This window comes from Mastigoproctus giganteus, chromosome 10 (genome assembly GCF_048544385.1).
Source record: "Mastigoproctus giganteus isolate SK-2022 chromosome 10, ASM4854438v1, whole genome shotgun sequence".
NCBI classification, from domain to species: Eukaryota; Metazoa; Arthropoda; class Arachnida; order Uropygi; family Thelyphonidae; genus Mastigoproctus; species Mastigoproctus giganteus.
Window position 1 is genome coordinate 65,341,249 of NC_143584.1, and position 27,630 is coordinate 65,368,878.

Below are 27,630 nucleotides of genomic sequence, written 5' to 3' on the forward strand. Positions count from 1 at the left end.
GCTCAGATAGCAAACAAACTGAATGAGTATTTTGCATCTACATTCACACATGAGGAGTTATTAAGGTTTGATAATGCCTGAAGGTTATCAAATTGTAGCAGGGTGCTTAATGATTTTGTGATAACTGAGAACAAAGTGGAGGAGAAATTGTTGAAGTTAAACATAAGAAAGGCACCTGGGTGGATGGGATCTATCCAGTTATATTAAAGGAGGCGGCAAAGCAACTAAGCAAACCCTTAGCCATAATTATGAGAGCATCCTTGGACTCAGGGGAGGTCCCCACCGACTGGAGATGTGCAAATGTATCCCCAATTCACAAAAGGGGATCGAAGGGTGACACGAGTAATCACAAACCAGTTAGTTTAACTTCTGTTCCGGGTAAAATAATGGTGTCACTGGTTAAAGATGCATTGCAGGATCATCTAGTCAAGACTGCAGCAGTAATTCAGACACAGCATGGGTTTGTTAAGGGAAAGTCTTGTCTGACAGTTTTGATAGGATATTATGATTTGGTTACAAAGGAACTGGATGCAAAAAATAATTTTGATATCATATATTTGGATTTCAGGAAACTTTTTACACTGTTGCGCATGGAAGACTATTGTACAAATTGGAGCAGAATGGTATTAAGTGTAAGTTGCTACAATGGATAAAAGGATGGTTGAGTGGGAGAAGACAGAGGGGGGTAATTGATGGGTGCTGCTCTTCGCGGACTAATGTTATTAGTGGAGTCCCTCGGGGAGTTCGGTGTTGGGTCCTCTGTTATTTTGTATATTTATCAATGATATTGATGAACGTATATCAGGCTTAGTGTCGAAGTTTGTTGATGATACAAAGGTTGGCAGGGTTGTTAATGACAGTAATGGCAGTGTGCTACTGCAACAGGATCTAGATAATATGGGCAGATGGCCTAAGAAGTGGTAACTGAAGTTTAACCTTGACAAATGTAAAGTACTGCATTTGGGTAGAAGTAATCCCAGAGAAATGTACCAACTGTGTGGTACTACATTTAAGGGGATAGAAAATGAAAAAGACCATGGGGTAATTGTGCAGTCAGATATGAAGTTTTCTGAGCAATGCAGACAGGCTGCCAGGGCAGGTCATGGGGTTTTGTCTATGATATATAGGAATTTTGCTAGCAGGGAAAAGGAGGTGATTGTCCCTCTGTATAAGGCAATGGTCAGGCCATGCCTTGAGTACTGCGTACAGGTCTGGAGGCCTTATTTTAGGAAGGATGTAGATTTGCTTGAGCGTGTACAGAGAAGGGCAAGATTGGTGAGGGGGAATAAATGGATCCTCTTACCAAGAGAGGCTTAAGTCCTGCAAATTGCAGCAGCTGGAGACTAGGCACCTGCGCGGTAATCTGATTAAGGTGTATAAGGTCCTGAATGGGTTGAGCACGCTGAATTCTGATGGGATCCTTCCACTTGTTCAGATTACAAACGTAAGGGGGCATAAATTCAAATTAAGAAAAGACAGATGTAGAATAGATGTGCAGAAATTTGCCTTTAGCCAGTGGGTGGTTAATTGCTGGAACAAACTTCCATCTGTCATTGTGGAAGTTGATAGGTTAAATAAATTTAAAGAGGAACTGGACAGGCATTTGGAGGGAATGGTGTGTTTTTTTTTTTTTTTTTTTTTTTGACTGATGCTGCATAAGCAAGAGCTTATGCAGCATCAGTCTTATACTTGCTTTCTTGCATCACATGCCACTACTACTACCCCGCTTGCCTTTCTTATGTTTAACTTCAACAATTTCTCCTCACTTTGCTCTGCTGTTACAAAATCATTATGCACCTTTTACAGTTTGATAAACTTCTAGCATTTTCATCCCATAATAAATCCTCATGTATGAATGTAGGTGCAAAATACTCATTCTGAGCAGGATGAACAGTCTAACCATTGATATTAAGTGGACCAATATGATTCACCCCTTTTCTTCTTGAGTTTATATAAGTACAAATTCTGCTAAATTAATTAAAATTTGTTATTTTTGGAGAAACCTCATGTAATGGAAACAGTGGAACTCATTTTTGAAATCAGCATTAGAAAATGAGATGAAATGAGAAAATGATTCAGAGAAAATGAAAATGATTCATTGCTCTTTTCTCAGAAAAGAGCAATGATTTTTTTTTTTTTAGAATGCAGAGGAGTGTTATCAGCATTGGCCCTTCGTGCAATAAGAACTTGCAGATTAAAGAATCATTATGTGGCAGTGATCACAGTGCATTCATGTGACATTTATGCAAAAATCTAACTGTTGTCTAGGATAAAGGGTAGGGATTCTGCACAAGGTGATTATCCCATTGCAAAAAAAGCAATAGTTAGGCCCATCACATCTTGATTCTGAAAGTCTTAATTTTAGGACAGGTGTGGATCCATTGGAATATATGCAGAGAAGTGCAATGAGATCATTGAGAGTGCAAAAAAGTGAGGGTAACAGAATGTTATTCTTACTAAGAACTACTGAAGTTCGGCAAATTGTAGCATCTGAAAACTAGGCACTTACAACATCTGATTAAGGTGTTTAATGCTTTGAATGGATTCAGTAATCTAAATAAAATTGATGATGGTTGCATGATTGATATGCTGAAATTTGCTTTTATCCAGTGAATAGTGGATTGTTGGAACAAATTTCCATCTAATGTGGAAGTGAGTTGGCTGAATAAATTTAAGGAAAAATTAGACAGATTATACTGGTCAGCATGTAAAATGTTACAAAAATGAAAATACCCAATCTTGACTAACTTTATGTTGCTGAACACAAAAATCACATTAAAATTTGTCAGTTGTCTCTTGTTTTCGAATTACACTTGGGATCTCATATTAGCAAGTTACTCTACATTATCAGCTATCGCTCTTGGCAAAATGCATGGCAACACCATTTCAGGACCACCACGCTCTTATCACATGATTGACAACTGTTGCCTCGCTCTGCATCACGTGATAAGTTGCCTCAAATGCATTTTCAACTTGGTTGCAGTAATCCTCGAATATGGCTAGGTACTTGGCGATTTGTTCTAAGTTAACAGTTCTCTGTGAGATCCCTATTTTTGTGCAGTATTTGTGTTGTGTAATATTAATATGCCTCGTAATTGTGTCAAGTCTGGTTGACTTCTGTTACATATGTGGAGAAGTCACGTTAGCTTAAAGAAAGTGTCCCTTAACTGAAGCCATAAAAAAGGCCTGATTCTTGTACTTTAATTGTAAAGTAGGCGACCAGGGCAAGAACTGTGTTCCACACATATGCTGCACTACCTGTTCATCAAAACTCAATGCATGGGTGAATCGAAAGGGTCTTTTTATGGTTTTCACAGTGCCCATGATATAGAGGAAGCCATTGTCATGTCACAGGCTGTTCTTTCTGTATGTTGCTTCCTATTAGAAAAGGGATGACAATAACAAAAAAGTAGACAGTGAAGTACTACCTATTCCTCAGCTACCTAGCCATTTTTCTGTACATTCTAATTAAGATGAAGACACTGATGAACAGCAACTTGATATACATGAAGTACAGCAGCCGTCTACATCAAGGGATCCACCATTTTGTCCAAACGTTATACTTCTAAGCCACATAAGATAACAAAAGGTGAGCTTAATCAGGGATCTCGAACTGTGGAAGAATAAGGCAGAGCTTTTGGGACCAAGGCTACAACAGTTGAATCTTCTAGATCATTCTGTGAAAGTGACATTTCATACTTTAAATAAAGACAATGATAAATTCTATCAAACAGAAGGTGAATTCATTATTTCTAAGGATGTTGGTCTATTGGCAACAATGAACATGAGGCACGTTCCCGAAGAATGGCGACCATTTATAGACACTTCTAAGGTTAGTCTTAGGGCTGTGTTATTACACAATGGAAAAATGCTGCCTTCAATACCTCTTCCATATGCCGTCCACAAAAAAGAAACTTAAAGAAATATGCAGAACCTTGTTTTAAGTGTACACTATCAGAAGTATGATTGGCAGATATGTGATGATTTAAAGGTAAACAGTTTTATTAGGACTATAAAAGGGTTACACCAAGTATTGTTGCTTTCTCTGTGAGTGGGATAGTTGTGCCAAGGATATGCACTACGAGAAGAGGCCTCAACAAAAATCATTAACACCTGGAATGAAGAACATAGCATTTGAACCACTTGTAGATCCAAATAAAGTTGTTTCCGCCTCTCCACATCAACTGGGGCTCGTGAAAAATTTTGTGAATGCTTTGGAAGTGAACGGGCCTGCTTTCACATACTTACAAAAGAAATTCCCAAGACTTAGTACAGAGAGAGAGAGAGAGAGAGAGATTAACCACTTAGTTACACTACCAATTTATCAAATTTAAAAAAAAAATACTCTTCAACATTTGTCTGTTTGTCATCTAAGACAATTCCCAAGACTTGGTAAGGAGAGAAGATTAAGGCAGGCATTTTCGTTGGTCCACAAATAATGTTACTTTTCAAAGATGAACATTTCGAATGTGTCCTTAGTGATAATGAGAAATCAGCATGGAAAGCCTTGTGCAACATGTCATTAAAGATGCATTTCTTGTACTCGCATCTGGATTTCTTCCTGCCAAACTGCGGTGCCATCAGCAGTGAACATGATGAGTGCTTCCATCGAGACATCGCAGGGATGGAACAAAGATACAAAAGCAAATTGAGTGCTGTCATATTAGCCTATTATTGGATGGTGAAAATGGATGCTCCTGAAGCAAAATGTGAAGTATTTGTAGCTACATCTTACTGCCTATAAATAAAAAACTACCTTGTATAAATATAAAAAATTACTTTTTTCAAAAACAAGAGCCAATCTGCCATTTTAAGTACTATTTCTGTTTAGCACCCCAAAATCTATAAACGCCCTTTCATGCCTTTAACAAGATATGACCCAAACTTTATTAGAGGGGATGGACAGGTGATATCAGAAGTGTTCCTTTTTTTTTTTTCCAAAAAATTGTTGCTAATTTTAACTTTTAAATTTACATTTTCTTTTTAAATGGCCTATGCTTAATTTTGTTTTTAATTTATTAAAAACTTATTTAATAGCAAGTGAGAAGTAAACATTTATTATGTTGAAGAAAGACCATATATACATTCAATACTGATTGCTTGGAAACACATGGATGAAGATAATTCCAACTTTTAAGTACTCAGAATTCTTTTGTAATTTTAAAAAAATTGTTACAATTTTTAAACCTTAGAAAAGGTACTTTCCATGGAAAAATGTATCAGGTACCTTTCTCTTAAAAGCTTGCATGATAAAGACGTGGAATGTGTTGATTAAAAGCAAAATTTTCAATGAAAGATATCTGCAGAATGATAATCTGAGGTTGATAGGAGCTGTTGGTAATCTTTCTCTTCTCTTTACTATCTTAAAGAATAAGAATAAAATTTAGATATTGCATTTTCTGAGATTGCTTCAAGAAAGATAATGAATTGGCTGCACTAAATTGATTGCTGCTGCAACCATTTGTTTTGTAACATGCATATGGTAATACATTCACAATTGAATAAACTCCTGTTGCAGCAGAATGTATTAAAACATCATAGAATACCCTGAATATTGACTTAAATTGTATGGCAGTTTTTATTTAAGAAATATTAATTATTTATTTTCATGTTTACAGGGTGCTATTCTCACAGGACCACCAGGAACAGGTAAAACCTTGCTAGCTAAAGCAACAGCAGGTGAAGCTAATGTTCCTTTTATATCAGTTTCAGGTTCAGAGTTTTTAGAAATGTTTGTTGGAGTAGGCCCATCAAGGGTAGGTTTTTTGTGTTAATTCCTTTTCACATGTGAAATAACTCACCTCAGAGGTTAATGTCTTTGTAACAAAGACAACTTGCATCTGAGGTGAGTTACCTTTGTAAAGAAGTCTGTTTTACTTGCCATTGCTATTTGGATAATAGAAGCCTTTGAGCTAATTCTTTTAGGTATTGATTCTTTTATAAATATCAATTGCAACTATAGTTGAGAAGTAATAGACCATAAGGAATGTAAATAAATTTTAACTAAAGTTGATATGGATTATGTATCTTATCGTTGCTCATACATCATGAATTTCTTACTGATACTTTTCCTTAGCTACAAAACTATATTTAGGATGAAGATTTATTTATTGTTTTACCCTTTCCTGCACATTATCCTAAAATAGTTTTTGGCATAAAAAAAAAAGTCAGTCTGGCTTTGCTAGTAAATGTAGAATTTTTAAGTCAGTTCTCTGAATTTATGTCAATGAGTTAGTATAAACAGGTAACAAGTCAGTTATCAGGTGCATTAATCTATGTTGTATATGGGGAATGCGCTATGAGGTTTATCCAAAAAATGATGCACAAAAGTGGTTAATTTAAAATTAATTTATTTTATAATGAAATTTACATTAAAACCCTTCAATGTCATCTCTTTCATGCCTTATGATGGCTTTCCAAAAGTGATTTTTGAATGCCATTAAACTATCTGCTTAAGTTGGGCTATCTGGTACATTAGTTCACAACTGCACTCAGTACTTCTAAGACAGAAATAAATCTCTGTTTATGCAATGTTTCCTTGAGTTTGGCGGAATAGACTAATCAAAAGGACTCGCATCAGGACTATAAGTGGGTGAGTTAGTGCTTACTGCTTGTAATCGGTGAAAATATGATGCTTTATGTTATCATGGAATATAACCACACCAGCTTCCAACGTCTGTGATCAGTTCTGATAAAGAAATGTTGCATATTGGCATCCATCTTCCTGGTGATCAATGCAATAATGCTCTCATAATCACAGGCCATGATGACCATTTGTTTCACCTTTGATTGTTGCCAGCAACGTGTTTTTTTTTTTTTTTTTTTGTGTGTGTGGGGGGGGTGTCATGGCAGAAGTGAATGCTGCAACTAGATTATTTCGATTCAGGTTCTCAAAGTCAGATGTCCATAGCTCATCATTGGCAACAGTCCATTTTAAAAACTTTGCCTTCTTGTCAGTAATGTGCAAGTAACTGCATTGCAATTGCTTTATACTTCGTCATTGTTCATCTGACAGGAAAGGTGTAGTCCACTGGGCAGCAACCTTTCAATTTTGCAACATTTCAGTTATAGTTCATTGAACAGATAATTAATGTTGCCTTTCTTCAACATTGTGGTTGACGAAACTGAGACCAATGTGAAATCATGCTGTGATCTGCTGTTGACTCGCCACACACGCCCCCCCACAACAATAACTCATAAATTTGTGTCAGTATTCAAACACAAAGTTTCGATATCGATAAAAGATCGTGGATGGATTTTAAACTATAGTCTGACCTGAAGCAATATTACCATCCATTTTTAAAAGTCTCTTTACAAACATTCAATGCAGGAATTCTGCTTCGAGTGCTGGAGAAATTATTTGGCTGATTTAGGATTGCATGTGGGCTGTTGGCAAGATATTCATCCATGCTAGTTTTTTTTTCCTTTGCCGTATTAATGTTGCGTATTGGTTCCTCTTTTCCCTGTAGCTTTGCTTAAGGGCATCAACTTCTGGTTGTGTCCTACAGGCACGTTGGAACGCTCGTCTTTTGGCATTCACCTCTTATTGAAGGTTCTGCAGGTCTCGGTTCTGCCACGGCACTGTTCTTGACTGAGGTTTTTACCTTGGGATGGCTCTGGAGGCTGCGTTTGTAATGATTCTTGTTAGGGGCCCTTTGATGCCAGTTGGGGTCTCTGATCTGTCAATATTGGGCATGGAAATCTCGGGCTGCAGCAGTGATACTAGTTTGGAACAGTGGCCAATCTGCTTTAGTGATGGTGAATCTCTGCAGTTGTATTCTTGGAAAGGTACCGCGATCAAGTGCTCTGGTCATCTGGAAGGTTATGGCGCGGTGGTCAGAAGTGGACCAGCCATCCTGCACTGTCCAGTTTGAAATATGCCCAGCGAGTGATCTAGTTGACAGAGTTATGTCTATAGTAGACTCCCATAGTGCTTGAGTGGGTGGAAAGGTTGTTTGGGTGATTTAATATTGTGAAAGGGCTGTTGATGAGATATTTCTCAAGTTGTCCATTTCTGGATCCGCTTTGCTCCTGGCTTTGACTATACCAGCTTGTAGAGTGACAATTCATGTCCGTGCTGACAAGTATCCTGGCATTCGGTAGTTCAGCAGTTAGATTCTGGAGATAATTTATAACCAGAAGGATGTCATTCCCAGGTCTGGAGTATATGGATACAGCATAGAATTCACCAACGGGAGAAATAATGTGGGCATTGGCAGCCCAGGAATGGCAGAAATGTGGTGAAGTCTAGATTACAAACCAATATAGCTGCCCAGGGCACTGTACGATCTTATAGGTGGTGGGGTATCCCTTAACTTCTTTGGCATGTGTGTGTGGGGTTCTTGTATCAGTAGTAGATCTATATTTTCTTCTTCCGCTTTGCGGCAGAGTTGGCCAGCAACTGCAGTTGCCCTTTGTGTTGACCAGCAAGTTCGTCTTTATCAGCATCTGTAGGCTGTGTTTGAAGTTATTGGTATAGTAATGAAGAACCTAAAGAGTGATATAAAAACACTAAAAATAAAAGGTATATGAAAAACAAGGTCCCCAGGTATAATTATTGAGACAGCCAGTAAAGCTGACCTTGACCATGTAATAAGCAATGAAGGTGTAACAAATCTGGGCCTAAAGGTAGAAATGCTACAGAAAAATGGACCGTCTATATTATTTGATCTAGAGAAAGGTCTAACTAAACAAGACCTCATAGATGAGGTAATTGAAAAAAAATTTACATGAGGCCTACCCCGAAGAAAATCTAATCTCTGAATTTATTCCCAAATATCATGTGAAATCAACGTCTTGACCTTGCAGTGAATTGGGTAATTGAACTTTCCCCAAGAGTATGGGGCCTGCTCAAACAATAGGATAGAATCTATGTTAGATGGGTATTCAGAGAAAATGTGCCTGTACTGAAGTGTTTCACATACCTAAAATTTGACTAAAACACAACACACATGTAATCAAAAGCAAAGCATATGAGATGGATGTGCAGTCATAAGCCATGATTATAATAATAGCCACAACAAGAACCCTCAACCGAAGTGTGCCAACTGCAAGTCCACCAGATTAGATCCAAACCACTCTGTTAAAGAACCAAAATGCCCCGTATATATCAAAACCAGGAAGTATAGGCAGTCCTTGCTTTGCACGGTAATGCGGGACTGTAAAAATGACCATGCAAGCTGAAACTGTGCAAAGCGATCTTAATAATCTATGGGTAAAATTATGATTGTTCCATGACCTTTAAAAATTTTTTGTCAAAACATTAAAAACTCTCTTGCTGTTGGTTATAAATGTATGAATAAAATGAAAAAGGAAATGAATAAAGGAGTAAAACTAATATTTATTTATTACACTGTAATTTAAAATATTAGAAAAATTCAGAATTAGTGTTTTATTTCTTTGTAAAAAACTTATCAAGAGTAGTTTGAGCAGTGCTTGCCCTCTTCTTCTCATCGTATAACAGAGCGAGAATCTTTTCTATGCCTTGGCAAATTGTCATATTTCTTACTAAGTTTGGATCAGCTTATCATTTTATCCTTTGTGCTTTCAGTGTTGTGAAATATCTCTGAGATTTCCTTTAATGTTAAGTTTTTTTGCCAGCGTCACTTCCTCTGGGTTATCTTAATCTTTTTCGTCACTACCACTTTCCTCATTTAGGTCAATGAGTTCACCTTCTCTAAGTTCCTCTGGCTGCATATCTAGAGTCTCTCAAATGGTGGCATTGTCCACATGCCCACGGTCAGCTATTTCTTTTATAACTCCATTTATGCTCGATTCGAATTGTGCAAATTTATTTGTACAGTGCAGTAAAAGTTTTTTGCCTGATGCTTGAATGTTTTCAATTGCATGCATGTCACATTTCTTCCAAAACTCAGCTAAAGAAATTGCTTGATCTCCAGTTGTAGCATCAATAGCCTGTCCGTCTAAGATAATATGCTTTAAAAGTTGAAATAACTCCTTAGTCTATTGGCTGGATTAATGAAGTTGCGTTTGGTGGTATAAAGGATATTTTTCACATTTTTATTCAAGTCCTCAAGAGAACCAGGTTGACATGGAGCATTATCCAGCAGTAGTAGTAAAAGAGTTAATCTATCTTTAATCCTTTATGGCCACTTTGTGATCCTATGTCTTTTGTTGCATAAGTTCTTGATGGGGTTGCCTTCCAAAAAAGACCTGTGTCATCAACATTAAATATTTGATGATCATCATAACCACTTGCCTTATTCCTTGGAATCTGGGTGCAAATTTCACAGCAGCATCCTTATCTGCACTAGCAGTTTCACCAGATAGCTTAACATTAATCAGTTCATGCCAATTTCTGAAATGATGAAACCAGCCTTTCCTGGCAGTAAAAGGTTTTTCTTCAGTCTTTGAGTAATTACCGTTTTCTTTCAGTGCGGCAACTAACTTCAACGCTTTAGCCTGAATGCTATCCAAACTGATTGGATTTTTTTTTTTTTTTATTACAGTCTTCAATCCAAAGTAAAAGTAAACACCATTTCAACCATAAATGGCTTTCTGTTCCTAGTGCAATTTAAACTAAAAAATGTTGAAGCAACTTTGCCTTGTTTTTTGTATTCATCAGACTTTTTCAATATGGTTTGTACCATAGCTTTGTGCAGGCTTAGGTCTCGTCCTATCTTCGCTTTGCTTTTGCCATTTTCAAATCATCTAATTGTATCCAATTTCACTTATAGCGGCATTATCACTTTTCGTTTCTTTGCTGCACTTGCATCTTTTTTGGCCAATTCCCTCTTTCAGTTATCCATTTTTGTAAAATGTCACATGGGTTTATCACTGGGAGACGAGGAGGCATCAACTACATATGTTTTGATGACTATGCTTGAACTGAATAACAGATGTTCAGTTACCAACCAGATTTTGAAAGAAGTGATGTGATTGGTCACTGATCATGATGCACATCTATTATTTAGTAATTTATCAACTGAAGAGCTAGCAGCGAAGTTTTTACTTTATGCAATTGCTCACAGATAATATACCATGGTAACTGAAATTTGAACCATGTGGTTGGGAGACTGGTGTTATTTAACTAAACTATGGTAACTAAAATCCATGCAAAGCGAGAACTACCTATATGTGCAATCTAGAACAGATTATGGCTAACCATCCTAATCTGAATACGGGCCCCCTGCTTTAAAATTCTTGCAACTGAATGCACAGCAGCCAGACAAGCTCGGGCTAATTTCTGAAGAGGAAAGCATAGACGTTATGCTGCTCTGAGAGCCATGTACTCACATGGGTACAACGATACCCTGTAACCTTTGGGGTAATTGAATCCTCACCAGATACCTCGTGGGCTGCCATCATAGTAAGAAATCTAACCATCACTTAAAATACAAGGCGCACTATAGCCACAGCAGCTTGTTCGCCATTAAACACCCATACCACACACTTAAAATGCGTGAGCTGTGCACTCCTTATGCAGGGTGTGCTTAGGGATCATATGTCCTCCTTTAACCAGAGATTCGAAATTAAAGATAAAGAATGTAGCAGGCATTTCACTTGTTCTCTGTTCTTTCAAGGGGTTTCGGTGTACAAAGAGCTAGCTGAAAGTCAAAATCTCTAGAAAAACCATTGATTTTGTTCAGTGGCATAGTTTTGCCAATGCAGCTGTATTTGGGCCCATGAAATTTGGAAGACAGATTCATTTCTCAAAGCAATTAACAAATTTTATTAATAAATGTGCATTTTTTAAATTATATGTAACACATTCTTATCAGCACAGCGACTGGCCATCCGAGTATTGTTTTGATTGTGCCATGCTTATAGAAATAGTAGCAAATAAAAGATAGTCGAAATATTCGGCAAAACCAGTGCCAAATATAGATGTACATCACATCTGATTTTATTCTAGTATTGAATTTATATTGCATTTTTTGTGTGTGGGGATACACAGATTGTTGTTATAGGGCAACATGTTTTATTTTACAACACACAAATTTGTCATATAACAGTCTAGATGTGGCTGGTGTTGTCATTTTAGTGCCCTAGATTTGACTTTTTTTCCTTTCCGTTGTTTATCTGAAATGAAGAACTACAGATGAGTTATTATACTAACCAGAGATACATCTAAATTGCCGATCCTTCGATCCTCGTGTACATTGATGACTTTCTGTAAGTGACCAGTGCATTGGGAGGGATCCTTCATGTAATTAGCATTTATCCCGTAGTGTTCAGAGAAGCAAATTAAACAATGACAAGGACGAGTAAAACGTCTATTTCAGTTACTCCAAAATTAGCGGGTCTCGATCAAACAAGTTGTCTGCCCAACATGTCATTCCAAAGCATGCAGTTTCATTAAATTTATGGTTTTGAAATTCATTTCCTATTTTCACAACATTCTACCCTTCTCTATTGCTTTCTTTCCATACAGCCAACAGGACTTTACGTTGTCACTTTTAATACATTTTATAACCATTTAATATGTATCTGTTTTCTCTTGTGGTGGGAAAATTTGTTGCACAGTTACTTGAAGGAGAAATGCAGAGAAAGAATGTTCTGCAGCTGTTATCAAGCATCAAGTACTATTCTGTGATTCTACAATTTTCAAGTGTAGTGATTTTCAATTTTCTTAGAGCACAAAAAAAAATTCATCCATTACCATTACAACCATTCTTTTCTAAACTGTGATAGAAAGGCTGAAAATGTAAGTAAATTTATTATTCCACTTCTCATTAGTTTACATTAGCATTAGCATTAGTAGAGGCATATGATGCAAGAAAGCAAGCTTATTCAGCATCAGCCAGGAAAAAAAAAAAAAAAAAAAAAACACCACTCCCATTTCACCCCTCCGTTCGTTCGAAATACCTGTCCAGCTCAGCTTTAAATTTGTTTAGGCTATCAACTTCAACAACAAGTGATGGAAGTCGGTTCCACCAACCAACCACCCGCTGGCCAAAAGCAAATTTCCGCACATCTATACGACATCCGTCCTTCCTCAATTTGAATTTATGCCCTCTGAGGTGATTATTCTGAGCAAGATGAAGAATCCCATTGGCATTGAGCATGCTCAAACCATTCAAAGCCTTATACACCTCTATCAGATCACCTCGCCGGTGCCTAGTCTCCAGACTGTAATTTGCAAAACTTAAGCCTTTCTTCGTAAGAGCACCCCTTTGTTCCATTCACTAATCTTGTTGCCCTTCTCTGTACCCGTTCCAGCAGCTCTACATCCTTCTTGAAATGAAACCTCCAGACCTGTAAACAGTACTCAAGATGTGGCCTAACCATTGCCTTATACAAGGGAATAATCACCTCCTTATCCCTGCTAGAAAAATTCCTGTATATCATTGACAAGACACCATGAGTTACTCTTGCAGCTCGTCTGCACTGCTCAGAGAACTTCATATCTGCCTGCACGATTACCCCCAGGTCCTTTTCATTCTCCACCACTGTCAGTGTAGTACCGCAGAGTTGATACGTTGCTCTATGGTTACTGTTTCCCATATGTAGTACTTTACATTTGTCAATGTTAAACTTCATTTGCCACCTCTCAGCCCATCTGTTCAACCTTTCCAGATCCTGTTGCAGCAGAATAGCGTCAGTAGTGTCCTTAACAACCCTGCCAAACTTTGTATCATCTGCAAACTTGGACATTAAACTTGATATACCATCATCAATATCATTCATAAACACCGAAAACAACAACGGACCCAACACTGAACCCTGAGGAACTCCACTAATAACATTAGTCCACGTTGAGCAGTGTCCATTGATTACCACTCTCTGTCTTCTGCCACTCAACCATCCCCTTGTCCATATCAGCAATTTGCCTCCAATGCCACACTGCTCCAATTTGTGCAGCAGTCTTCCATGTGCAACAGTATCAAAAGCCTTTCTAAGATCCAAATATATAATATCAAAGTTATTCCCTGCATCCAGTTCTTTTGTGACTACATCATAGTATCCAATCAAATTGGTCAGGCAAGACCTGCCCTTAACAAAACCATGCTGCGTCTGAGCTATAACTGAATTCTTGTCTAGATGATCCTGCAGTGCTTCTTTAACCAGTGCCTTCATTAATTTACCTGGAACAGAAGTTAAACTAACAGGTCTATAATTACTTGTGTCAGCCTTTGATCCTCCTTTGTGAATTGCGGTTACATTTGCACATCTCCAGTCTGTGGGTACCTCCCCTGAGTCCAAAGAAGCTCATAATTATGGCTAGGGGTTTGCTTACTTCCTTTGCTGCCTCCTTTAATATAACTGGATAGATCCCATCCACCCCAGGTGCCTTCTTTATGTTTATCCTCAACAATCTCTCCTCCACTTTCCTCTCAGTTATTACAAAATCATCCAGCTCACTGCCAATGTTTACTTCACCTACATCATTCTCCTTCCTGAATAACTCCTCATGCGTGAATGTAGATGCAAAATACTCGTTTAGATTGTTAGCCACCTGAGCAGGATCCTCAACTGTTGAACCATCAATATCCAGTGGACCAATCTGATTCATCCCTTTCCTTCTGGAGTTTAAATATGTAAAGAACTCTTTTCTGTTTTTCTTTGCATCCTTTGCCAAGGATTTTTCGTAGTCTGCCTTTGCCTGCCTAATCTCCTTTGTGACTTGGTTACAGACCAACTTATATCTATCATAGGCTTCCATGTCACCCATTAATTTGTATGTATCCCATGCATTTTTCTTCTCTGCCACATGTCTCATTAGTTCATCTGACAACCATTTAGGCCTAAACCTTGAAAAATATTTCTTAGTTGGTATGTAAAGCCTGGTAGCTCCAAGATTAGTTCCTTGAATGCTTCCCATTTTGAGTTTGCAGTTGGTAACATCATCAATTGGTCCCACTGTATAGAATTTAAATACTGTTTCAGACCATCATAGTCGCCTTTACGAAAACAAAAACCCTTCCCTTTACCTCTGATGGTAGTTACCTCCTTGAGTAAATCCCATTTCAACACACTGTGATCACTGCCGCCTAGTGGTTCATTTATCTGCAGATTCTTAATGCATGAAGAATCACTACTGATAATCAGATCAAGAGTATTGCTCCCTCTTGTTGCCTCACGAACATGCTGATGTAGAAAACAATCATCCAATAAATCCACAAAAGCCTTGCTAGTGTGCGAGTGACCAACCCACAAATTCTAGTCAATATCTGGGAAATTAAAATCCCCCATTATAAGACTCTCTGATTTACTGGCCCACTCTATTTCCCTGTACAATATCTTATTATACTCATCAGAGTCATTAGGCCTATAGCACACTCCTACTCTCAATTTTGATTTCCCTATGCTTATATCACACCAAACTGACTCGACACTGCCCTGTCCATCGATGTCGACTGGCTTCACTTCCTTGGACTTTGTGTTTCTTAATTAATAGCATAACCCCTCCCCCCCTCCTGTCCTGTCTATCCTTTCTATACACGTTGTATTCCCCAAATTCCAGTTCCGCATTACTTATATCGTGTGACACCACGTCTCTGATATCCCAACAATATCTGCCTTTGATGTTTTGAGCAATACCTCAAATTCATCAAATTTATTTACCAAACTCCTAGCATTGGTGTACATGCAGGTATACATGCACCTGTTTCTATTCTTAGCTACCCTAACACAACCCATGTGTTTACTTGTGCCGCAATGACTCCCAGCAGTCTCTGAAATATCCTGCATCTTGTTTTTCAGGCTTCTGCTCATTTCAATAGAAGCAGTGCAAGAATCACTTCCACCTCTGCCAGTGGCTACTGTTAATCTATTAGTCCTTGTATCCCCCCCAAAACATGGACTATTCACAAATTTTGACTGATCCATGATATCAGTGTTCGACAAACATGGTCCAGTTTTGATACTAATGTTACTCGTTGCTGTAAATTTATTATTTTTTTTTTTTTTATACTGTTCTTTGCATTTTGTTACAAATTTGCAGAACGATCTGTAATTTTGTTACTCTGGTGTCAGTAATTTTTTTTTTTTTATTTATTTATTTATTATTTTCTTTTAATATTGAAAAGCTGTGGATGAGATGAGATTAGTTATTCTATCAAACATTTATCAAAATGTTATTTTTCTTATTCTCACTTTTTTTTTTTCCCTTTTGCACTCAATACAAAATGAATGTGTAACCTCTGAATAGAGAAGTATGCATTGATTTGCTTTGTGTTCAAATCAATGCCAAATTCGTAGACACTTGTTTATACTCCGGGATGTGACCACACAGTCGGAAGTTCACAGAATAGGGAGAATACAACAAACAGCACCGTATTTAGCAGGCTTGGGTGCTGCAGAATATTTGCAAGGTGGTGCACATGCAATATTTTAATTAAGTCAAGTTTGCCTGATTTACATGTACAGACGAGCCAACGTTTCGTTCTCGGTGGGAAAAAGTACACCTAATTCTGTTTTTAAACGATAGATACGTTCCTGAAAAATACGTGTAAAAAAAAATTCATGTCAAAAAAGACATTGTATTTATGGAAGAAAAGAAGATTGGTTCCGGATCTAAAAAATTAGTAAAAATAATTAAAAAAAAAAAAAAAAAAAAAACATTAAAATATTCGTTTTAAACTTATTATTTTTTTTTCAACAAAATACACATGTAATAATAAGTAATGAAAATTTATTAAAGTAAATTTGTATGCATATGAAATGAAAAAAATTCTTCATGAACAAAAAAAAAAAATCTGTTTTACACATAACAAGATTTTATTCATTTTCATTTTCTGATAATAAACGGCGCATACGTTTGCATAAGACTGGAATATCACTGCTATCACTAGAAATGTTGTAGATCGTCTTATTCCTCTATTAATGAAATCCTTTCTGTGATCTCTTGAGCAAAATCAGCATGAGTCTCCTCTGGTGCTGATGTTTCACCGGTTTTACGAACGAATTCAGTTATTAATCGTTGTGTTCTTGTTTTGGTTAGGCTGTTATATAATTCTCTATAAGAGGCTGTCAACAACTTCAGTTCACGTCGAAACTTCCCAGCGCGTTCCTCATTAGGGTCATGTTTGACAAAATGATTACTTAATTTTCTGTCCAGTTCCAGACCTTTTATTAAATCTGCATTTAGAACAGGATCATTTTCTTCATTATCACTACATTCTGTAGGATAAGGAGTCCCAAGGACAACATCTAATATTTAATCTTCACTTAGGGCTTTGTTGGTTAACAATTCATCAATATCTTTAAACGACAGATCATCGACTCCTTCTCCACCAATTTTGTGTGCCATTGTAATGATGTTGGGAAATTCGGTCGTATTAGGGATTATGGAATCTTTGCTTTTTACACGTTGTGGCCAAACTGCTTTCCAACGCGCATTTAAAGTTGCTGATTTTAATTCAGTTAACGCTAATCCAACTTGATTGATACAATCCATAATTGAGAATTTCTTCCACACATCAGTGACTGGTAGTGTTTCATCATTCAGTTTGTCCAAAACCTGTTGGAATGTTCGTTTTACATACTATGTTTTAATTGTCGCAATTATACCTTGGTCTAGTGGTTGTATCAAAGATGTAGTATTAGGTGGCAGAAATAAAATTTGTACATTTGGGTGTTCCAAGACAGGATGGCCGGGTGCATTGTCAAGAATGAAAAGAACTTTAAATTCGAGACCTTTCAAATTTATATAACGTCTGACTTCTGGGATGAAACATTTGTTGAACCATTCTGTAAAGATAGCAGTGGTCACTCAGGCCTTCTTGTTTGCCATCCAGTGAACAGGCAGTTTATTGATATCTACACCTTTCATTGAACATGGGTTTAGGGCTCGATTTACCAGCAGTGGTTTCAACATACGATCCCCTGAAGCGTTGGAGGAAACTAATAAGATCACACGATCCTTAGCTACCTTAAAACCACCAGCAGTTTTCTGCGATTTGGCTACATACGTTCTGTTCAGCATTTGTTTCCAGAATAAACCAGTTTCATCTGCATTCCACACTTGATCAGGAGTGTGTCCTCCATCTTAAATAATTTTTGCGGGAATACTTTATCAGCCGATTCATCTGCAGATGCAGTTTCACCTTTAATTTTTATATTATGAAGAGCATTCCTTTTAAGAAACCCTGTCATCCAACCTGTACCTGCAGAAAATTCATACTTTCTGTTTAACTGAGATGAAGTGCTTGGTTCCTTTTCTTTAATCTGTCTGTAAATTCTTAGTGCTGTTTGCTTGATGGCATTTCCATCTACTGGTACTCTTTTTTGTGACTGATCTTCTATCCATATTACCAGAGCCTTTTCCATTTTTTCCTTGACAATATCTCTTGTATATGATGATGAATTAACACTTACTTTTGTTCCAGAACATACCGACTTCCTAATTGCAGCTTCATTTTTCTTAATAGTTCTTACGGTAGCCTATGTACACCAAAATGCTTTCCTACAGACGTAACCCCTTGTCCAGTTGCAAGATGATCTAAAATTTGAATTTTAAGTTTCAAAGAAATCGCTTTCCTTTTCATTTTGGTAATAAGCGAATTATTCGACATTGTATAAGGGCTACTGAAAAATATCTCAGTTATAATTAATAAAAAAGGTATGAAAAATTTGTGAACTTACAATTTATTGACTATCGGCAAAATTAATAAATTTATATGTGCACAAATTTCACTAAAGATTCTTTCACTTTGAAATAGAGCTTACTACTAAATGTCTTCCGAAGATACAATGCACAAATACCGTAGATGTGCACCAAATTCAGTAAAAACGTTGATGATTCATAGATACCTAGACGTACACATTGGTAAGCAAAAGTGTGCGTTTCAAAACGCACACACACTGGCTGTTATCCAATCTATTGGTGCGTGTAATGTAGAAATGATTGTAATATGCAACAAATAAAAAAAAAATTTCTTAGAATTTAGGCAAAAAAAATTCATAGAAATCATGTTAAATCAAAATGACTCACGTAAAAAGAGAGTGAAATATTTATTTTGAAAGAAGGAATTTGTATTGCTTTAATGTTTCATTAAAATTAATGAAAATATTAAAAATTGTGTTTTACAGTAGAATGTCGGTTATCCAAAATAATTTGAAAGGCTGAATTTTTTTTTTTTTTTTTTTTTTATTAATGATAGTATTTGAGACAAATGTTTATTATGCCACAAGAGTATTTCTGTCTGTTTTTTATGTTGTATATATCTGGTGAAATGTTGGATTAGGACAGATGGGTTTTCTCGGAAACCATGAGTTTAGTCATTCGCTTCTGTGAACCCAGTTTTCCATTACATATTTTGTTCTCTTCATTTTATATTATGTTTAGTTTAGCTCCAGATTCGGTAAGAATAATACCAGATAATTTATTATTTTTCTGTTTTTTTTACGGTAAAATGTCAACAAAAAGAAAGCACTGAAATGGGCAGAAAACTGGGAAGAATGTGATATAATCAAATTGATATTATTAAGGAACTTGAGATATTTCGCAGCAAAAAAAAAAAAAAAAATGCTCACAAAAAATGAAACAAAAAATGATCGAATATTATTTTAAAAACTTTAAATTTTTTTCTTTAATTAAATAATTCATTTTTTCCCGCTATTTAAGTCTTTTTCTTTTACCTTAGTACACTATAACAGAATTTATTTAATTTTAGCTTACTTTCGATTATCTGGAAAATTTTGCTATCCGAAAAAGGTCTGACCTTAATTATGCCAGATAACTGACACTGCTGTACTTCGAAATGCAGTGGTGGTGCACTTGCACCACCTTACACCATGGTTACAGGCTTGAACCCCGTTCACTCAAGGTACATGTACTTGTGCACCCTCACACCTGATCACTTGACTACGGCAGCCTTCATGGAAATGAATTTATTATTCCAGTTTTCATAAGTTTACATGATTCACAAATAACGAATGGTCCATGATGTCAGCGATCATCAAACGTATAGTTTGCAATACTAATATGTTATCCATTGCTCTTGATATATTTTTATTTATTTATTTTTTTACTATTCTTTGCATTTTGTTACAATTTGGCATAAAATTACAAATTGTTCGATTTGTAATTTTATTACTCTGATGTCAGTAATTTTTTTTTTATTGAAAATTTGTTGCTGGATCATTTACAGATCAGAGAAAGATATTATAATGTGAATTTCCACCAATCACTCAGAACTCCAACTTCCTTTCTTTGAAATTCGACTTTCTGCAGTCTAACTTTCCTAATACGGAGAGTCGATTTAAGATTTATATTTGTTTCCGAGAGGGAAAAAAACCATGCTACCCTTGCCTGAGACCGACTAACTCAGCCACGTTGTGAAAAAGGCCTATAAAAATTCCTCCTCTCATCGACGGGACTTGAACTCTTGTCTTTACCACTCGGTATGGGGAGGACAGTGATTCTACCAATTGGTGCTACCCACAAGGACATTAGGCTGGGTTTGTTATGAAAAGTCAGTTTTTAACCCTCAAAACAGGCAACCCATGGAGAAAACATGCAATTTACATATGTAGTATATTATTATTATTATTATTAGCCATATGGTGCAAGGAAGCCTGAGGCTTATGCTGCAACAACCAAAACAAAAATAATCCTGAGTTACTCAGAGAGAGAGAGAGAGAGAGAGAGAAGAATGATGATATACATATATATACACGTATGTATACGTGTATATATATACACGTGTGTGTGTTATTATTAGCATTTATGTCGTTATTACGTCGTTATTAAATCTAAAAGAATACATACAATTTATGTGTTCTTTTGTGCAGTGTTGTATTTGTATGCCAGCATTGCCATTGTATTTTTGCCATTAGGCCTTTACATTATACCTGCCAGTATATATTCGTTTCTACTTGTTTTAATTTACTTGTAGATTGTTACCGATTATTGGTGTTTTTCATATAAGTATTAGTGTTCATACAATTTGTGTAATCAAGCTAGCCTAGTTTAGGTTAACTTCATTCCGCATGGCCTATACATTTAAAGTTAAGATAAGAAGTGTAATGCTAAAAGATAATGATTTTTCATAACATTTTACTGATGAAAACATTTTTATCTGTAGCAAGACAATAATTAAATCTTAATATCTGTATAAATTTATATGATAATACTAATTTTAATAATCTAACTTATTGCATTACACCACGTGGCCATCAATCCCCCTACTTCATCGGGGACTTTGAGTGGATTGACAGCCCTTTTTGATGTAATGCCTCATACTTACTCGTTTCTGTCTGTACCTATACCAAGTTTGCTGTTTTAGTTTATATTTTCTTTTAATTTTAGGTTAATTTTCTTAATTTTTAATTTTTTTTTAAGTTTTTTAAATTATTTCTTTTATTTTTGCGTTAATTTTCTTAAATTTCTAAATATTATTTACATAATTTCTTAATTTTTATTTATTTAAATATTATTAGTTAGTTTATTTTTTATTGATCTCTTCAGAAAACTGTGATAGGGTACACAAAGCCCAACGGGTAAGTATCCGATATTGCGAAAGGTTCCTACTGTGTGTGTGTGTGTGTGTGTGTGTGTGTGTGTGTGTGTGTGTGTGTGTGTGTGTGTGTGAGTGTGATACCTTACATAATAATGTATAATGTTCCTTTTTATTTTTTTTTTCATTTAGTTTTATTTTGAACTTGAGAATTTAATTTTTGTTTTACATTAGATGTTATGTACTTACGTATTATTAAAAGATTAAAATGTATTATTTTATTATTTGTGTATCACTGTATTTGTACTTGATTTTGATGCCAAAAATAATAAGTATTATGATATTTATTATGACCAGCAAGTTGTTATGCAAATCGAAGCAACTGCTGGTGAACTGTGGCACGTGCACGGGTAGGGACAAGGTATAAAAACACCTGATAATGAGCTCTGTTAATTGGTCTCACTCTTGTTCTTTAGATGGGAAAAGCAGTGGACTTAAGCGAGTGTGACAAAGGCCAAATTGTAATACCCAGACGACTGGTTGGCGCACTATGATCTCTGTTGTCAATGCACTAATAAACACAAAAACAACAACCACCACCACCACCACCAGACGACTGGGTCAGAGCATATCCGGCACGGCTGGTGGGGTGCTCATGTTCAGCAGTGGTTAGTACCTACTAAAAGTGGTCCAAGGAGGGGGCGAAACCCACGAACTCCCAATGAGGTGTGGGACAACCGCGGCTCATCTATGCTTAAGGTGAGCAGAGGCTCTCGCAGATGGTACGTGACAACAGAAGAGCAACTGTGGCACAACCTGCCGGTAATTGGAATGCTGGTGACATAGTATCAATATTGCTTCTTAATTTTTTTTATAAATACTGAAAGACTCTTATATAAAGTACAAACAGTACTTAAATAACTTTCTACTTCTTGAAGAGATGATTCTAATTATTATTTTATTCCACATACGGTCATCGGAGAAAATTCAAAATTTTCTGTGTGAAATTTGATATTTCTTGAAACGTGTCTGTTGTTTTTTTTTTTTTTTTATCTTCAGCTAATGTGTTGAGAGCAGATTTTATATCATTTAACCCAATAAAAATTGCTTTAATAGCATCAGCCCTAGCAAACCATCTAATGTCACAAATTCTTTTAGATGTTTGCTTGTGTTATTGAAACCATATTTTAATAAAGGTCATCGATGCATTCAAGAAGAAAAAAAATTTATAAATAATTTGCACAAAATCAAAAATTGTCATGTTACACAACTTTCTTTTGCATAGTTACCAGCAGTCAGTGAATGATTTGAATATGGGATGTAATGAACACTTAATTTTACATTGAAAACCATTGACATTGTACAGTAGACTGTCGCAATAATGCCACCCCAAATGACAGAACATTCGAGCTAATGGCACATTGAGATTGGATGTTTACATACACTGCAGATGTCTTGCAGTACCGAAAAAAGAAAACACAAGTCATTTGATTACTGTATTTGTTTAAGTTTTCCATTTTGAAAGTGAATTCTGTACTGATGTCACGGATTATACCACTGTTTTACATTTATTTTAAATTAAAATTCCCATATGGCTCCTATAGTTAATAAACCTCATACAGAGAAGAACAACATTAAAGCTTAGTGACAGGCACCTCCGTGGGTAGGAGCAGCAGTGCATAGCACACGCTTCTTGATTAGACCGGGGTTCGAGCCCGTGACCACCAAATACGAAGGATGCGGAAAGGTTAGAGAATGACCACCGTACATCCCCGGAGCAGTATGGCCTTAGTTGCTAATGCTCCTAAAAACCAAAACAACAACAACAAAGCTTAGTGACAAACTTTATATAATCCAAACTATTAATTTGGGTCACCAGGAAAGTGAATTCATATACCCATGTGTATTGTGTTTGTAAATTGTGTGTGCTCCCTGGTTGATTTGCCTGTTTTGCTGAATCAAAATCCTTGCTATATATGCCTGAGACTAACCCAGCCATGGAGTCAAAAAAGCCTATAAAAGTTCCTCTTGTCATCAACGGAATTTGAAACCTTTCCTTTTCCACCTGGTGTTGGGAAGACAGTGACAATGCCACTGTACTACCCGCCCAAACTAAACTTGATATAATAAGTTTAGTATCTTGGGGGGAGACAAAGACTAATGGATTAACAGTAGCCACTGGCAGAGGTGAAAGAGATTCTTGCACTGCTTCTATTGGAATGAGCAGAAGCCTGAAAAACAAGATGCAGGATATTTCAGAGACTGATGGAAGTCATTGCGGTACAAGTAAACACATGGGTTGTTTTAGGGTAGCTAAGAATAGAAACAAGTGCAGGTATACTTGCGTGTACACCAATGCTAGGAGTTTAGTAAATAAATTTGATGAATTTGAGGTATTGCTCAAAACACCAAAGGCAGATATTGTTGGGATATCAGAGACGTAGTGTCACACAGATATAAGGAATGCAGAACTGGAATTTGGGGAGTACAATGTGTATAGAAAGGATAGACAGGACAGGAGGCGAGGAGGGGTTATGCTATTAGTTAAAAAACACATAAAATCCAAGGAAGTGAAGCCAGTCGACATTGATGGACAGGGCAGTGTCGAGTCAGTTTGGTGTGACATAAACATAGGTAAATCAAAATTGAGAGTAGGAGTGTGCTATAGGCCTAATGACTCTGATGAGTATAATAAGATACTGTACAGGGAAATAGAATGGGCCAGTAAATCAGAGAGTCTTATAATGGGGGATTTTAATTTCCCAGATATTGACTGGAATTTGTGGGTTGGTCACTCACACACTAGCAGGGCTTTTGTGGATTTATTGGATGATTGTTTTCTATACCAGCATGTTCGGGAGGCAACTAGAGGGAGTAATACTCTTGATCTGATTATCAGTAGTGATTCTTCATGCATTAGGAATCTGCAGATAAAGGAACCACTGGGTGGCAGTGATCACAGTGTGCTGAAGTGGGATTTACTCAAGGAGATAACTACCATCAGAGGCAAAGGGAAGGGTTTTTGCTTTCGTAAAGGCGACTATGATGGTCTGAGACAGTATTTAAATTCTATACAGTGGGACCAACTGATGATGTTACCAACAGCAAATTCAAAATGGGAAGCATTCAAGGAACTAATCTTGGAAGCTACCAGGCTTTACATACCAACCAAGAAATATTGTTCAAGGTTTAGGCCTAAATGGTTGTCAGATGAACTAATGAGACATATGGCAGAGAAGAAAAATGCATGGGATACATACAAATTAATGGGTGACATGGAAGCCTATGATAGATATAAGTTGGTCTGTAACCAAGTCACAAAGGAGATTAGGCAGGCAAAGGCAGATTATGAGAAATCCTTGGCAAAGGACGCAAAGAAAAACAGAAAAGAGTTCTTTACCTATTTAAACTCAAGAAGGAAAGGGATGAATCAGATTGGTCCACTGGATGTTGATGGTTCAACAGTTGAGGATCCTGCTCAGGTGGCTAACAATCTAAATGAGTATTTTGCATCTACATTCACACATGAGGAGTTATTCAGGAAGGGGAATGTCGTAGGTGAAGTAAACATTGGCAGTGAGCTAGATTATTTTCTAATAACTGAGAGGAAAGTGGAGGAGAAATTGCTGAGGATAAACATAGAAAAGGCACCAGGGGTGGATGGGATCTATCCAGTTATATTAAAGGAGGCAGCAAAGGAAGTAAGCAAACCCCTAGCCATAATTATGAGAGCTTCTTTGGACTCAGGGGAGGTACCCATGGACTGGAGATGTACAAATGTAACCCCAATTCACAAAGGAGGATCAAAGGCTGACACAAGTAATTATAGACCTGTTAGTTTAACTTCGGTTCCAGGAAAATTAATGGAGGCACTGGTTAAAGAAGCACTGCAGGATCATCTGGACAAGAATTCAGTTATAGCTCAGACACAGCATGGTTTTGTTAAGGGCAGGTCTTGTCTGACCAATTTGATTGGATACTATGATGTAGTCACAAAAGAACTGGATGCAGGGAATAACTTTGATATTATATATTTGGATCTTAGAAAGGCTTTTGATACTGTTGCGCATGGAAGACTGCTGCACAAATTGGAGAAGTGTGGCATTGGAGACAAATTGCTGCTATGGATAAAGGGATGGTTGAGTGGCAGAAGACAGATAGTGGTAATCAATGGACACTGCTCAACGTGGACTAATGTTATTAGTGGAGTTCCTCAGGGTTCAGTGTTGGGTCCATTGTTTTCTGTATTTATAAATGATATTGATGATGGTGTATCAGGCTTAATGTCCAAGTTTGCAGACGATACCAAGGTTGGCAGGGTTGTTAAGGACACTACTGATACTATGCTGCTGCAACAGGATCTGGAAAGGTTGAGCAGATGGGCTGAGAGGTGGCAAATGAAGTTTAACATTCCCAAATGTAAAGTACTACATATGGGAAACAGTAACCCCAGATCAACGTATCAACTCTGTGGTACTACGCTGACAGTGGTAGAGAATGAAAAGGACCTGGGGGTAATTGTGCAGGCAGATATGAAGTTCTCTGAGCAGTGCAGACGAGCTGCAAGAGTAGCTCATGGTGTCTTGTCAATGATATACAGGAATTTTTCTAGCAGGGATAAGGATGTGATTATTCCCTTGTATAAGGCATTGGTCAGGCCACACCTTGAGTACTGTATACAGGTCTGGAGGCCTCATTTCAAGAAGGATGTAGAGCTGCTCGAACGAGTACAGAGAAGGGCAACAAGATTAGTGAATGGAACAAAGGGTTGCTCTTACGAAGAAAGGCTTAAGTTTTGCAAATTACAGAGCCTGGAGACTAGGCATCGGCGAGGTGATCTGATAGAGGTGTATAAGGCTTTGAATGGCTTGAGCATGCTCAATGCCGATGGGATTCTTCCTCTTGCTCAGAATAATCTCCTGAGAGGGCATAAATTCAAATTGAGGAAGGACGGATGTCGGATAGATGTGCGGAAATTTGTCTTTAGCCAGCGGGCAGTTGGTTTGTGGAATAGACTCCCATCGCTTGTTGTTGAAGTTGATAGTCTAAATAAATTTAAGGCTCAGCTGGACAGGTATTTCGAACGAACGGAGGGGTGAAATGGGAGTAGTGGTTGTTTTTTTTTTTTTTTTTTTTTTGGCTGATGCTGAATAAGCTTGCTTTCTTGCATCATATGCCTCTACTAATGCTAATGCTAATAAAGAAAATAGAATGGGGCGTATGTAGGAGTGTATTAATGGCAGAATATAACATTGGATCAACACATTTATGTGCAGTTAATAAAATTGCATTCTTATTCTCTCTATTTCTTATCTAGCCTCATTATTTCTGTGTTAAATACATTAAAAATGAAAAAATTTCTAGATAATGGAAAAATCGAAATAACTTGAATCTTCAAAGGTGCATGAGCAAAATGGTAAGTTATTATTTGTGCCATCTGAATAATTCAAGATTGTAATTTCTAAATTTTCAGCAGTATAAGAATATATGGATAAAAACCAAAATATCTTTCTACTGTCTTTCTGTTTGGAAGTATATAATAAATAATATAGTCACTTCATCTTCATACTGATATCAGGTGTGGAATCTAAAATTATTCAGAAGTATTTTGCATAATGCAATTCTTCTAAAAGTACAGATTTAACTTTCTGCACCGTAATTTCTACAAATTTATCACAAATTTTATTTAGTGGGGAGAAGCTGTCCGTGTTCCATTGGTTATTGCACACAGTCAAATTTCATGGTAGCATATGGGCTCAAATCTGGTGATTCCAGATTTTGAACCCATATGTTGCCATGAAAAACGAATTGCCTATTGAAGTGGCCAATCTCTCCTACATTGGCAATTTTGTATTGGATTATTTGTGTGCAGAGTGCTGTTTTGTGTTTTTTGCATGCTACATATTGTTATTTCAAAACTTGTTAAAATAATTTTTTGAATTATATTATCTTATGCACTGATACCTCAAGTGAAGTAAAGCCCATTGTGAAGTGTGGTGCCAGAAAAAAATAAATAAATTCTGGCTGCTCATTGTGCATGCAGTTGAAATGAACATATAAACTCTTCAGTCCTCAATTGTCTCCAGGGTAAACTGAAATTTATTATTGTTATATAGTCAGAATTACTTCTTCGAAAAATGTTTTAGTTTTCATAATTTTTGGTAGAAATTTCACTAAAATTTTATGCAGCTAAGTCAAAATAAGAAAAAAATTAATATTTAAAAGTATTTGTGTACAATGCTTTAATTTTTAAGATTTTTAAAAT

At 36.6% G+C, this 27,630-nt stretch overlaps 1 protein-coding gene across 2 annotated transcripts in view; it reads left to right on the top strand.

The window, feature by feature from the left end:
* Positions 1-27,630, top strand: part of Afg3l2 (AFG3 like matrix AAA peptidase subunit 2) — a 641,759-nt gene that overhangs the window by 324,293 nt on the left and 289,836 nt on the right. For both annotated transcript variants that reach the window (XM_090383564.1, XM_090383565.1), the window contains exon 9: positions 5,619-5,756. In XM_090383564.1, coding sequence (XP_090239690.1) covers positions 5,619-5,756 — 138 coding nt within the window. The remainder of the gene's footprint in view (positions 1-5,618; positions 5,757-27,630) is intronic.